Below are 15,672 nucleotides of genomic sequence, written 5' to 3'. Positions count from 1 at the left end.
CGTAAAATTATCCTTTAAAAAAAATAAAGAAAAAAATATAGATATAATCACAGATTTCAAAAGGACACAAAAAGCTATACAGTTAAAGTTTTTCTCCCTCCTACCCTGACCCCAGCGCTCTGGTTTCCCACCCTGAGAAACAACAAGTTTCCAATTTCTTGTTTATCCTTCCAGAAATATTCTGAGTATGGAAAACATTTTCTTTTGCCACTTAATATATAATACAGGTTACTCTATCATCTGTACAGTTAGAGCTACCTTCTTATTTTTAACAACTGAATAGCATTCAGTGGTATGGATGTACTATATTTAACCAATCCCCTACTGATACACTTGCAGGCTGTTTCCAATCTCTGTCAATCATCAATAATGCTGCGACTTACAACCCTATATATAGGTCATCTGAAACATGTGAATAAATCTACAGAACAAATTCCTAGATGCGGAATTGCTAAAGGCTCTGTTCACTTGTAATACTGACTCATACTGCCAAATTGGTCTCCAAAAATTGAACCAATTTATATTCCCATCAGCAATATGTAAGTGCCCATTTCCTAAAGCACTTCAAAAAGTTCTGGATTCCAGAGCTCCAACTCTGGAGATTATGATTTAGCAAGTGGAGTCTGGACCTTGGGATGTATGTTTTTTGGTTTTAAATCCCACAGATACTCTAATATGTAGCCAAGGTCAAAAAGCATGGAGGGAAAACAGGTCACAATCACTTGGACTTTCCATTTTCGTCCAACAGTTACTAAATTCCACAAGATGAACTCACAATCATACCCTTCACTCACATAGCTCCTTATTCCTTACTTCTATTTTCAGCAATGATATTCTCTCAATTATACAACAATAAAATTTTGGCATTATCCTTCCTTGATACTTCCTTTCCTCAAGGAAATCAACTTAGTTATTATGTCCTAGCAATTCTTTTCTAATCATCTCCAATCTAATTCATGCCTATTATTTCCTGTCATGTCTCCCCTATATCCTATTCTGCCTAACATCAGATTCTGCTCTATTTATCTGCCATATGAGGTTGTAAGCAATTCTGCAAATCCCACAGGAAGCAACGTACCTGATAACAGGCGTATTACCTATACAACCTATCACCTTACAAATTCCCACAGCATTTTACTTCTTTCCCCACATTTAGTTTTCTCTAAGAACAGTGATAAGGGATTATAGTGTACAAAGGTTAACATTTCAGGCTTTAGAATCACTGATCTGAGGTTGAAACCTGATTCTGACACATAGCTGTGAGACCCTTGGACAAATTAACTGACCTCTCTGAGACTCAAGTTTCTTCATCTGTAAAAAGGTTAGTTATATCCATCTCACATGGATGAACAAATTAAAGAAATACTAAAGATGCAGATAAGACTCACCACAAGGCCAGACATAGAGTAAATGTTCAATAGTACTTACTATTGTCTCTGATATCTCCTTTATTACACTGTCAGCAATTTGTGAACAAATATCATGTCTCATTAGCCTTTGTATTCCCTACAGCTTAGTGCACAAGGCCTTGTATATTACAGATGTTTAATTAAACCATGCACTTAGCAACCGAAGGGTCATCACTCTCCAATCAAAAATGTTTTAACGTCATCTCATCTGGGCTCAAATTCTGCCTCCACAATTTTAACTACGTGGTCTTGGGTATGTGTAATCTCTCACCTGTTTCATGGATTAAATGAGATATGAAAGCACAAATACAGTGCCCAACACAGAGCAGGCACTCTGAAAACTACAGCTATTATTTTCCATGCAGTAAGCTATTTTATTCAATAATTATAACTATAGTTAAACTGCTGCTAAATCAATTTTAACATATAGCTCAATCTTGTATTTTACAAATCACTTGAAGATATCAATCTTTAAATTTCTTTATTGAAAGGAAATCTACCATATGCTTCAATATTTAAAACAATGTCTCCCAATCATAATCTTTTCTGTATCTCATTTCTTCAAACATTTCTATAAAAAAATTTGTTTTAGTTTTTATACCCTCCCTTCCATCCAAATTTAACAATTGAACTGGTTTGCCATATTCCTTTGCCTTCTCTTTTTCAGAACCATTTAAAAGAAAGGTGCAGACATCATGACACTTCATCTTATACTATATACTTCATTATGTAAAAAGAGTAACACTTAAGATCCAGTTGAAAAACAGTTCTGCCAGGCACGGTGGTGCACACCTGTAATCACAGCACTTTGGGAGGCTGAGGCAGATGGATCATCTGCGGTCAGGAGTTCGAGACCAGCCTGACCAACATGGTGAAAACTCATCTCTACTAAAGACAAAAAATTAGCCGGGTGTGGTGGCACATGCCTGTAATCCCAGCTACTTGGGAGGCTGAGGCAGGAGAATCACTTGAACCCAGGAGGTGGAGGTTGCAGTGAGCCGGGATCACGCCATTGTACTCTAGCCTGGGCAACAAGAGCGAAACTCGTCTTTAGAAAAAAAAAAAAAAAGGCCGGGCGCGGTGGCTCAAGCCTGTAATCCCAGCACTTTGGGAGGCCGAGACGGGCAGATCACAAGGTCAGGAGATCGAGACCATCCTGGCTAACACGGTGAAACCCCGTCTCTACTAAAAAATACAAAAAACTAGCCGGGCGAGGTGGCGGGTGCCTGTAGGCAGGAGAATGGCATAAACCTGGGAGGTGGAGCTTGCAGTGAGCTGAGATCCGGCCACTGCAGTCCAGCTTGGGCGACAGAGCGAGACTCCGTCTCAAAAAAAAAAAAAAAGAGGCCGGGTGCGGTGGCTCACGCCTGCAATTCCAGCACTTTGGGAAGCTGAGGCCAGATCACCTGAGGTCAGGAGTTCAAGATCAGCCTGACCAATATGGAGAAACCCCGTCTCTACTAAAAATACAAAATTAGCTGGGCATGGTGGCACATGCCTGTAATCCCAGCTATTCAGGAGGCTAAGGCAGGAGAATTGCTTAAACCCCGAGGCGGAGGTTGCGGTGAGCTGAGATCGCGCCATTGCACTCCAGCCTAGGTAACAAAAATGAAACTCCATCTCAAAAAAAAAAGAAAAACAGCTCTTCCATGGCGTCTTTACTAATCATGTCACATGAATGTCAGGTAAAAGTATCAACAATTGGCACTTATTACAGAAGACAATCAGTGATATGAACATCACTGCTTTTTGGTATCAAATATGTTAAATATCTGGCCTGCAGGGGCAGCAGAGATATAAAGAAAGCTTTTTAATCTTTTGACCCAAAATTAGATTAAGGGTCAACTGTGAAAGGAGGCAGGCTACATGTTACCTCCCACTTATACTGTGGTCCTCAACATAATTCCTTAGATATGGAGGTTATCATGTACCTATTCAGCGTCTTAAAGATAGTGGGTGCTTAATTAATATTTACTGAATAGACAAGATACCAAGAATGTTAGGTAAGCAATGCTTCTCCCCATTTACTGATGTTTTTTCTATGTTAAAAATGATTAATTACTGTTAACTCCAGAGGTGGGGTGACATAGTTGATTAGTATTATCAGGGGAAAATACACTAAGGATGTTTAATTCAACCCCACCCTTTTTCCCTCTTGGGCTTGGGCCTGCCTGCACAAAACATGCAATCTCCTCCGCCCCAGTCAAAGACTTATCTGGATAGGAATCTGCCCAATTCTGGGATGTTTCTGAAATTACCTGGCTCTAACAGCTTTTGTCAATAACAAAGGTGTTATTTTAGCCTCCATCTATCTACATTTATAAAGGGATGCCGTTTATTGAGGACCTCAACGGAAAACAATAAATACCAATCTTTTTCTACTTAACAGCTCTTTTCCTTATTCTTTTTTTTTCTTGTCAGTGCAACTGGTAAGCACTAGAATGATAAGAGGAAACGGAGCAAGAAAAAATCTAAATGCCTTTATGCCCATCTTCTCACTATACAGAGAGGTCCAAACACCATGTATATGGTAGGTGCTCAAGCTGGGTGAATGGATAAGCTAACTGGGATATTTTAAAGGATCAACAATCAAATGGCTACTTCTAAGACCTAAAGATATCTCAAAATGTGTAATAATTATTCTAAAATCTGTTTTTATAGCAAAAAATGTACTTAACAGAGTGTAATCCTTTGAACTTTCCACTAACTTGACGGAAATGAAGTTACAATTGTTGGCTATATCAAACAAAATATTTTGTGTACCTAAAATGCAAGTATCAATTCAAATCCATAATTTTTCTGGTCTTCAACTGACAATTTTGCAAATAAAAAATTTCATTCTGGCCGGGTATGGTGGTTCATGCCTGTAATCCCAGCACTTTGGGAGGCTAAGGCAGAAGCATCTCTTGAGCTTAGGAGTTCAAGACCAGCCTAGGCAACATAGTAAGACCCCCATATCCACAAAAAATAGAAAAAGTAACTGTGCACAGTGGCGTATGCCTTAGTCCCAGTTACTTGTGAGGCAGAGGCAGGAGGATCGCTCGAGCCTGAAAGGTAGAGACTGCAGTGAGCCATAATTGTGCCACTCCAGCCTGGGTGGCAGAGTGAAACCTTGTCTCAAATTAAAACAAAACAAAAACAACAAAACTTCATTCTTTGCATCTCTAAAACAATGAATTCCAATTATTTCCTATATATAGAAGAAAAAAGAAATTTTTTTCACGGCCCTCGGTTGTTGCAGCCAATAAAAAAGACATAAGCAGGCCGGGCACGGTGGCTTGTGCCTATAATCCCAGCACTTTGGGAGGCCAAGGCAGGTGGATCACAATGTCAGGAGTTCGAGACCAACCTGACCAACATGGTGAAGCCCCATCTCTACTAAAAACACAAAACTTAGCCAGGCATGGTGGCGCGCGCCTGTAATCCCAGCTACTCAGGAGGCTGAGGCAGGAGAATCGCTTGAACCCAGGAGGTGGAGGTTGCAGTGAGCCGAAATCCCGCCACTGCACTCCAGCCTGGGCGACAGAGCAAAACTCTGTCTAAAAAAAAAAAAAAAAACAAACAAAAAACAAAAAACAACAGGAAAAGTATAAGCAAAGCTCTACCACACACCAAAGATTACAGCAGATTATTCATTTCTATCTCAGGAACTTTGTATGAACATTGTTACTCAACGCAAAATTTAAAAATGAGTGCAAAAACGATCTAACAATGCAAGAATCCTTACTTAAGCAAAACATTAAATGCTAATGGTTAATTTTTACTGCTCAAAGCAGAAAGACTAGATATATACACAAGTGAAATTCCCAAAATTTTAACCCATAATCAATTCCAACTTTCTCAGAACTAAATCCTTATCCAATATAGTCTTAAGACTTACCTTCCTCTGTTTCCACTGGCTGTTGAGACAGAATTTTAAGAAGAACTGGGTTTTTCCACACCCCTTCCTTGGTAACATGAACCAATATTTGTAGGTTATTATTCCCAAATTCCAATAATGCATCATGTGACTCCTAGAACAAGAACAGCATACCCAGAAAATAAGTTAACAATATAAAAATTAGTTTTGCCTTTTCAACATATCTGATACACCTAGGAACTGAAAGAATCTATACTTTGGATTTCCTAAAAATAAGTAACCAAAAACAAAAAGACTATCCTTAAAGCCTTGTGAAATTCTGTTGCAGTTTTTTTTTTTTAAAGACAGAATCTTACTCTGTCACCCAGGCTGGAGTGCAGTGGTGTGATCTTGGCTCACTGCAACCTCCACCCCCTGGGTTCAAGTAATTATCCTACCTCAGCCTCCCGAGTAGCTGGAATTACAGGCATCTGCCACCACGCCCAGCTAATTTTTGTATTTTTAGTAGAGACAGGGTTTCACCATCTTGGCCAGGCTGGTCTTGAACTCCTGACCTCATGATCCACCCGCCTCGGCCTCCCAAAGTGCTGGGATTACAGGCGTGAGCCACCGCGTCCGGCCTCTGTTGCTGTTTTTAAAAAAAAAAAAAAAAAAAAAAAAACTAGGATGGGGCCAGGCACAGTGGCTCATGCCTGTGATCCTAGCACTTTGGGAGGCCGAGGTGGGTGGATCACCTGAGGTCAGGAGTTCAAGACCAGTGTGGCCAACATGACAAAACTCTGTCTCTACTAAAAATACAAAAAATTAGCCAGGCGTGGTGGCGCCAGCCTATAGTTCCAGCTATTCGGGAGGCTGAGGCAGGAGAATCACTTGAGCCTGCGAGGCGGAGGTTGCAGTGAGCCATGATTGTGCCACTGCACTCCAGCCTGGGTGACAGAACAAGACTCCGTCTCAAAAATAAACAAATAAATAACTAGGATGTTTTCACTAAGTAAAAGAGTGCCTTTAAAATGTTTTCCTGAATTCCTCCCTGGTAAAATTATCACAACAATTCAAGATAGGTCCTTGCATTACTGTTGGATATTTGGAGTTTTTGTTTTTTTGTTTGTTTGCTTCCTTTGGAGATAGAATTTCGCTCTTTTTGCCCAAGATGGAGTGCAATAGCGTGATTTCGGCTCACTGCAACCTCTGCCTCCCAGGTTTAAGCGATTCTCCTACCTAAACCCCCCAAGTACCTGAGATTACAGGCACCTGCCACCACACCTGGCTAATTTTTGTATTTTCAGTAGAGACGAGGTTTCGCCACGTTGGCCTAGGCTGGTCTTGAACTCCTGACCTCAGGTGATCCACCTGCCTCAGACTCCCAAAGTGTTGGGAATAAAGGCATGAGCCACTGTGTCCGTTGATTTAATTATTTTAAAGCCACCAGTGCTGCTTTCTTTTAAAGAATTCTGCAGTATTCACACAAGCTGCCTATTCCTCTAACAGGAATTACAGGACTATTAGTGACACAAATTGTTAAATAATTGCTTAAATTCGTCTAAAAACTTGCTATTTAAATGATAGGTGACTCTAAAATCTAAGTTATTAGCTCAGCAAACAAACAAAATGTATTTACCAATAGTTTGTTCATTAAAGTTCAAGTGTGAGGGAAAAGGAGTCAGAAAATTAATTCAGTATAAATGATGACGTATATGTCTCACTGTCCTCTATTACTACTGAGGATTATTGATTATGATGAGCTTGTTCCCATGTTCTAAAATTCTTGTTTCCCTTATTTTAAACTGCTGAAATTCTCTAGCAACGTAAGCTTCCATTTATGTCAACATTTCTTTGGAAACTACAAGCCAAAAATGTTCACAGGCCTAAGAATATAGTTTAGTATTCACTCAAGTGAAAACTACAAGATATAAAGTCTCCCCTATCTGCATTTGCTGCCTTGTCCATTTATAATATAAAATAAGAAAAATTAAGGGTTTTTTATCTTTTGGATTTCAACAGGGATCATGTCTTAACATTTATTTGTACTCCTACTACTTTTATTTACTGAACACATGTTAAAAAATATATCCTACACATCTGATAAACCTGAAAAAGCTTACACACTTTTAAGCTGAAAAGTGGAAAAAGAGGCAACTATTTTATTCAAGCAAGCTATCTAAGAAAAGAATAAAGAAATGTGAGAGATTTCTCTCTAAAAAGAATAGAGGATGAGTATCCCTAATCCAAAAATCTGAAATCCAAAATGTTCCCCAAATCCAAAACTTTCTAAGCATCAACACGATGCTCAAAAGAAATGCTCACTGGAGCATTTTGGATTTTCAGATTAGGGATGCTGAACTACTAAGTATAATGCAAATATTCCAAAATCCAAAATACTCCCAAGCATTTGAGATATGGGATACTGGAACAGTATTAATATAGTAGTAATAGTCCTAATTAGGATTTGCCCTTCTAGAATGCCATATGCCAGAACAAAACAACTGGCAGGCTTCAGAACACAGAGTGACAAAAATCAAAGTGCTACGCATGAAAGATGATTTTAGCAGCTGTACAGATATGTGAGATATTAGGACTGCATTACAGGGATTTAAATAGGCCAAGAACATGACAAAGAATCCTCTTCTCACTAAAGAGAACATTATATCATTTCATTTTGGGTTACGCATTCCAGAGGAAAGAAATGTTCAGATAATGAAGTGTGTCTGTTAATATGCATGTCTTTATTTGTGCCTACATGAAACAGGTCTAAGCTGCTACAACAGGTCTAAGCTGTGTCCTCGAGGAAGTGGTTAACAAAGTAAGCTCAGGGTTTGAAATCTGTGTGTAACTTTGGCCAAGCTAATTAACCTCTCTTCACCTGTCTCCCCATTTGTAAATGGAGATTCAAATAATCCTCACACTATAAGGTTTGTAATTTGATTAGAAGATATAAAACAAGTAACATGTAGTATAAAGCAGTGATTGGTACATAATTAGTGATCAATAAATGAATGACAGAATGCATTTATTTTTAGAGATGAGTCCTATTATTTTAGAGATGAGCCCTGTCACCCAGGCTGGAGTGCAGTGATGTGATCGTATCTCACTGCAGCCTCCGACTTCTGGGCTCAAGAGATTCTCTTGCCTCAGCCTCCTGAGTGGCTGGGACTACAGTCCATAGACCATGCCCGGTCTATTATTTATTATGCTTTTTTTTTTTTTTTTTTTTGAGATGGAGTCTCACTTTGTTGCTCAGGCTGGAGTGCACCGGCGCGATCTTGGCTCACTGCAACCTCTGCCTCCTGGGTTCAAGTGATTCTCCTGCCTCAGCCTCCCAAGTAGCTGGGATTACAGGCGCCCATCACCATGCCTGGCTAATATTTGTATTTTCTAGTAGAGACAGGGTTTCAGCATGTTGGCCAGACTGGTTGCAAACTCCTGACCTCAAGTGATCCGCCTGCCTTGGCCTCACAAAGTGTTGGGATTACAGTCATGAGCCACCACACCCAGCCGGGTACAATTCTTAAGGTGTTAGGAAGAAAAAGGTGAACCTTAGATGTAATGAAATAGTGTTTTGTACATTGAAGGTTACCAATAAGTATGCTACGAAGGATCCAAATATTGTTCCTTAATAATCGTGTATGATTTTGATAGCTTTATGCTGTGTAAACTTTGTTTGAATAATGAAACTTTTCTGTTGATTTCTAACTATGTCGAGGCAAACAAAACCAAATGAAAAAAAACCATTTTTAATACATCCCCTTCAAGTGACGGGCCTTTTTGTCATTTGATGAACTTAATACCAATATATAATAAGTTTTGTTTTTGTTCTAAGGTTTTAATTTTAGTTTGCTAGGAGTAATTAATCAGGTGTCTTGGATACAGAAAATTTTTCTGAGTTAAAATCAACTCACCTGCAGAGACTGAAGGAATGGTAACCAGACTTCACAAGGCAGTTCACTTTCAGATACTGAAAGCAGTAATTCAAAACAACTCCTACAATAAAAATGAGTAAGTATATAAAGGTGGTTACAGTAATAATTAGAGTATGACAGCAATACTAAAAATCTATTTTACATTTGTTTAGACTATTTTAAATGTTTTTACTCTTCAAAATTTTCTTCAGAGTTGTTATACTGACTGTTCAATCTAAAAAGGAGGAAAAAAGAAAGACCACAAGGCTTTATATTTACATTGTTGCTTTAGTACATTTGGTAAGAATATAATAAGCTCTTTAGAAATCACATTCCAAGCAGTTTTATTTTGTTTATTTGGGTGTGAAGAGGCACCCGTATAGGACAATTCTAATTCCAGTAGACAAAAATGGGAGCTCATACTACTGTCAATTCAGCTGACAAAATGATAAATATATGTAACTGTTATCTATAGGTTTCTGTCACTTGCAGAGGAAACAGGAAGACTGGCAAAGTCGTTTCCTTACCTCTGAAAAAACCAAGCATAAGAGTTTCCTTTTTCTAACTATTATCCAGAAGACACAGAAAAGAAATAACAGGAAGATTTTTTTTGAGAAAAGAAATGCACAACTTGAATAATGATCAACTCAAAATACCAAGGAATCAACACCTCTCTAAAACCCTGCAGAATTATCCTTTACCCCTTAGAGATTACAAAAGGTAAAACAGAAACTAAGACTTGGTAGAAGGAAAAATAGGATCATAAAACCAGGAATGCTGGTCTTCCATACAGGGCCATTGGAGAATAGGAAGCAAAACAGGTGAAGCTAGAAAAAAAAAAAAAATAAACCATCTAGACTAGAAGTCATCTCACTAAACAGTCTATAAATTGAACAAGGTGATGCCCAGCTAAAACTGAATAGCTGTTGTATCTTTTCAATTTGCAGATGAAAATTACAATAAAGATGTAATTTTGTCTACTACTATGCAGTTAAATATTAAAACAACAGCTAAATCATGTTTTGTTTTGTTTTGTTTTGTTTTTTTGAGACAGTCTCACTCCCTCACCCAGGCTGGAGTGCAGTGGCACCATCTTGGCTCACTGCAAGCTCCACCTCCCAGGTTCAAGCGATTCTCATGCCTCAGCCTCCTCCCAAAGTGCTGGGATTACAGGCGTGTGCCACCATGCCCACCCTAAATCATGATCTCTTTCTTAGGATGGTAATCTTATACTGTACCCTGATATTTTTTGCTAATAAAATTATTCTTAGTTCAAATATAATCAAATTGCAGAATTTCATGTTGTTTTTGCCAAGATGTTCTTCAAAGACTACCAGTTTCCAGGTATTGTCATTTAAATCAATCTATACCTAAGGGACAGAAATATATCATTCTCAGATTCCAAGCCTGAATAGGAAAAGAGACTCTAGAGGCAAGTTAAAGATGATGTTGCTTGGCTGGAGCTTCACTTGGACTGTATCTCCTGGCAACGTGAGTACAAAGGAAATTTCATTCAATGGTATGACTCTAATGGTGCTCTGAAAAATAAATGTGATGCCACTGTAAAGAGAAACCAGGCAAACAATACGACCAATGGTACTCAATTTTAAGAGTGATTTAAGTTCTTAAACTTACAGTACTAATCTGCCAAGCACTAAGAGGACATCTTCACATTCAGTAGTTAAGTATGGACGTGCACTGGCAAAGCTTTGGATGGCAAGTCGATATACCTCCAGAAGATACACAATATGTTCTGACGCATTCTTGTTGCTTGCATATTGCAATAAGGTCTACAAAATAAAATTAAAAATTATTTACAAACAAAAATAATGAAACAGATTGTCCTCAAACGCACCATATAGCTCTCCCATTTTTTTCCTAATAGATGCATATACCTTTTATTTGCCTTTTAAGGCTCTGGTTTGTTTAGAAGATTCTATTTTCATCACTTAATGAATTATTTCTGCTAAGTTAAAGAAATGGCATAACTACTCTTTTGATGTCAGAATAATTCTAAGAGTAGAGCCATAAAATGTCTAGTTGTTCTCACTATAGTTCTGGAGTTGCCATCTCTAAAATTCAATGCGTTTTCAACCATGTGCCAAGCACTGGATACATAAGAATAAGACTATGATCCCTGCCTTCTACAACAAGAGATGAATTATTCCTGAGTATGACTCTCAGTTCTACAGTCCCATAAAATCCTTTTTTTTTTCTGTACATATGGAATTGATTAGGCTTCCAAGGGCTAATTTATGCTAACTAATTTGTAAAAGGTTAATGTTATATTGGTATTTTTATTTTTCACTAGCCCTGTATCCTCAACAAAATACATATTTATTTTTTATAAAGTTTATGAAAAATATTAACATACAGGCCAACGCCAGTTTATCTGGTTACAATGGGGGGAATAGTCCTCTTACCACACAGGGTACCCTATTCCTCATACTGTGGCATCTGAGAAGTTATCTGGCAAGTATGGAATCTAAACCAAAAGAAAATGAAACCAAAATAAAGCCTGATAAATTATGTGTGTCCTATCACTAAGAATTTGTCCAAATGATGGTGGAAAGCTGGCTTATGTTCTCCCTGGACAGTGTTGAAAAACCACTGCCAAATTCATGTTTGGGGACTCTCCTTCTGAGTTCCATGGAGTTGTTTTCTCTCTTGTTCATATATATCTTCCTTCTGACAACTGATTAGGTTTTGCCTATGCTTAATTGGTATATCTAGTTAAGACCTGAAGTATGTATTATAGCCTAACATAAGCAGGATACAACCTTCTCCCTGGAATACACATTCTGTCTGACAGGGCTAGGGAGTTCCTAATAGGCTTTTGGTTGGGGATACTTCAATAGGCAAGTCTTATTTTCAGAAGGCAGCTTTAACTTGAGTGAAATACATCTTATCTGAATTCATTACCCCAGAATAATGTCTTCAAAGATTCCTAACTTCCTGTCTTTGATTTTTCTGCCTGAAGAACTACAAATAGCTACAACAGCAGCGCAGGATTCTGCTGGATTTTCTGCAGCTTTAGTTTCCACACGAATGGCCCCTGTATGAGTTCTGGTAACTGACTGTTAGCATCATCTTGATTACTTTAAAATTAAAAAAAGAGAGAAACAACTTACAAGGAAATATACCTTAGACCATTATACCATATACAGTAGAAGTTCTCTTAATATATTGCATTATCTGATCTTTGCATACCTGAATCACTATAGTCAGTTGAGCTATTTTTAGTATACCCACCTACTCAATTAAGTGTCTTGCTACTTTGTCACAGTCACTTTAGATAAATGCGCTTCTGTAATTTCAGAAGAGCATCATGTCATCACTTAATCAAATCCCTAATTTTAATAAAATAAAAAAACTGAGTAGCATTATAAACTGACTCCTAAGCAATCCTGCTTCCCAGCTGAATTAGTAGAGAGAGAATGCAGAATGGGTGTCTGTTATATAATAAGATTTCACCTAATCTCCCTTAAGAAATTTATTAAAATCAGCCAGGCACTGTGGCTTACGCTTGCAATCCCAGCACTTTGGGAGGCCCAGGAGGGTGGATCACGAAGTCAAGAGATCGAGACCATCCTGGCCAACATGGGTGAAACCCCGTCTCTAAAAATACAAAAATTAGCTGGGCGTGGTGGTGTGCACTTGTAGTCCTAGCTACTTGGGAGGCTGAGGCAGGAGAATCACTTGAACCTGGGAGGCGGAGGTTGCAGTGAGGCAGTGAGCCAAGATCGCGCCACTGCACTCCAGTCTGGCGACAGAGTGAGACTCTGTCTCAAAAAAAATAAATAAATAATAATAATCATTAAAATCTATGTTACAAAAAAATTCTGGTTTAGGTCAATAAGTTACTTACTGTCTGCATTGGCTATTCTAAGAATTAAGGAGTTTCAAAAATTTGTATTTAGTGCCAGATTTTATGTTCCTTAAAGTCAGACATTATGTCTTATCAATCTTTATAGCCCTACCACTCCTCTACCCACTACCACCCCCACAGGACATTCTCAAGTCTCACTAAATGTCTGCTGAATACATTCACCATTTTATTCATTTGACAAATATTTTTCAATAGATTATCACACATGAAGTGCTAGATGCGGTGGGGGCGGGCAGACATGTGGCCTATCCTCACAGAGCTTTCAGAATGAGTCAATACAACATGATGGCTAAAACCACACATGCAAATTAACCAACTGCTAACTAAAATATGCAAAGAGAAGGACAGAGTGCATACAGATGGGGTTAGTCTTTCCACAATCCACCTGTCCACTTAGAATGCTCTTGCCACCAATCTAATAGCTTCTGACAGACATTCCACTAGGACTTATAGAAGTTACACAATTTCAAAGATTCAATACTCTTGAGGAACTTCCAGTTTGCTCTATACTAATTTACACTTTTTATATTCCTAAATCTTTACCCCCTCATGTGTTGGTTCAAATTAAGTAGTGAGATCTCTTGTACCCATTATAAGCATACTCTGGGTATGTGAAGAAGGGCTGGAATAATCAATCTTCATTATCACCCTTTTTTTTATTTTTTAATTTTTTTGAGATAGAGTCTCACTATATCACTGCTGGTGATCCTCCCACTTCACCCTCCCAAGTAGCTGGGACTACAAGCATGAACCACTGTGGCTGGCCAGGCTTTTTTTTTTTTTTTTTTTTTTTTTTTAAATGAAGTCTCACTCTGTTGCCCAGGTTGGGGTGCAGTGGCGCAATCTCGGCTCACTGCAACTTTCACCTCCCAGATTCAAGCGGATCCTTCCACCTCAGGCTCCCAAGTAGCTGGGATTAGAACTGTGGGTCACCAACTCTGGTTAATTTTTCTGTTTTTAGTAGAGACGGGGTTCACCATGTTGGCCAGGCTGGTCTCGAACTCTTGACCTCAAGTGACCCGCCTGCCTTGGCCTCCCAAAATGCTGGGGTAACTACAGGCAAGAGCCACCTCACACCCAGCCTTTGTTTTTTTGGTTTTTTTTTTTGCTTTTTTTTGAGTCGGTATCTTGCTCTGTCGGCCCAGGCTGGAGTGCAGTGGTGCGATCTTGGGCTCATTGCAAGCTCCACCTCCCGAGTTCACATCATTCTCCTGCCTCAGCCTCCCAAGTAGCTGGGACTACAGGCGCCCGCCACCAAGCCTGGCTAATTTTTTTTTTTTTTTTTTTTTTTTTTGGTATTTTTAGTAGAGACGGGGTTTCACTGTGTTAGCCAGGATGGTCTCAATCTCCTGACCTCGTGATCCACCCGCCTTAGCCTCCCAAAGTGCTGGGATTACAGGCGTGAGCCACCGCGCCCAGTTTTTTTTTTGTTTTTTTTTTTTTTTGAGGCGGAGTCACCGCTCTATGCGGGGCTGGAGTGCAGTGGCGGATCTCGAAACCTGCAGGCACTCGCCTCCCGAGTTCACATCATTCTCCTGCCTCAGCCTCCTGGTGCTGGGACTACAAGCCGCCTCGCCAGCTAGTTTTGCATGCTGGTAGAGCCCGAGGGTTTCACGTGTTAGCCAGGATGGTCTCGATCTCTCTGACCTGTGATCCGCCTGTACCGGCCTCCCAAAGTGCTGGGATTACGGGCTTGAGCCACCGCGCCTGGCCTTTCTTTTTTTTTAATGCAAGATTGGGTTGAAAGGATTACAGCCATCCTTTTATTTGGATGGCTGTAATCCTTTCAACCCAATCTTGCATTTAAAAAACTGGACTAGGTGAGGTGGCTCCCGCCTGTAATCCCAGCATTTTGGGAGGCCGAGGCAGGTGGATCACTTGAGATCAGGAGTTGGGACCAGCCTGGTAAACATGGTGAAACCCCATCTCTACTAAAAATACAAAAATTAGCCAGGTGTGGTGGCACATGCCTGTAGTCCCAGCTACTTGGGAAGCTGAGGCTGGAGAATTGCTTGAACCCAGCCAGCATTCAGTGGTACAATCACAGCTCACCGTAACCTCAAACTCCTAGGCTCAAGTGATTCTCTCTCCCAATCACCTCAACCTCCTGATTAGCTAGGACTGGAGAAGAGCATCACCATGCCCAGCCAATTAAAAAAAAATTTTTTTGTAGGGACAGGATCTCTTTGTTGACCAGTCTGGTCTCAAATTCCTGGGCCTCAAGTGATCCTCCCACCTTGGCCTCTCAAAGTGCTGGGATTACAGGTGTGAGCCACTGTACCTAGCCATGGTCTCTTATTTTTCTTTAGGAACTGAAATCACAATTGGAGAAAAGGGGCAATAAATGACAAAGATGACCTCCTAAAGTTCATTCTACAGTGACCAAATTAATGGTCTCTCTCTTTTGTTTCAGTATATTCACTTATTCCACAAATACCTACTATTTTGTAGCAGTACTGTGCTGGAAAGTAAGGATGGAGACTCTATTCCTGCCCTTGAAAGGCTATGATATATACTAAGAGGTCAGATATATATGTAAAAAATTAGCTCACTTAGACACCATATTTGACTATTCTAAACTTTCTTATTGAGGTGCTCTCATTCACATCCCAAGCAGAT

General features: G+C 39.4%; 1 protein-coding gene across 1 annotated transcript in view; it reads right to left on the bottom strand.

Moving 5' to 3' along the window:
- Positions 1-15,672, bottom strand: part of RLF (rearranged L-myc fusion) — an 81,657-nt gene that overhangs the window by 42,484 nt on the left and 23,501 nt on the right. The window contains exons 2-4 of the mRNA XM_017960156.3: positions 10,800-10,954; positions 9,165-9,246; positions 5,290-5,422 (exon numbers count right to left, since the gene is read on the bottom strand). Coding sequence (XP_017815645.1) covers positions 5,290-5,422; positions 9,165-9,246; positions 10,800-10,954 — 370 coding nt within the window. The remainder of the gene's footprint in view (positions 1-5,289; positions 5,423-9,164; positions 9,247-10,799; positions 10,955-15,672) is intronic.

The sequence above is a fragment of the Papio anubis genome, chromosome 1 (genome assembly GCF_008728515.1).
Source record: "Papio anubis isolate 15944 chromosome 1, Panubis1.0, whole genome shotgun sequence".
Classification (NCBI taxonomy): domain Eukaryota; kingdom Metazoa; phylum Chordata; class Mammalia; order Primates; family Cercopithecidae; genus Papio; species Papio anubis.
The sequence above is the reverse complement of the archived record's forward strand: the minus strand, read 5'-3'. Positions and strand labels throughout refer to the sequence as shown.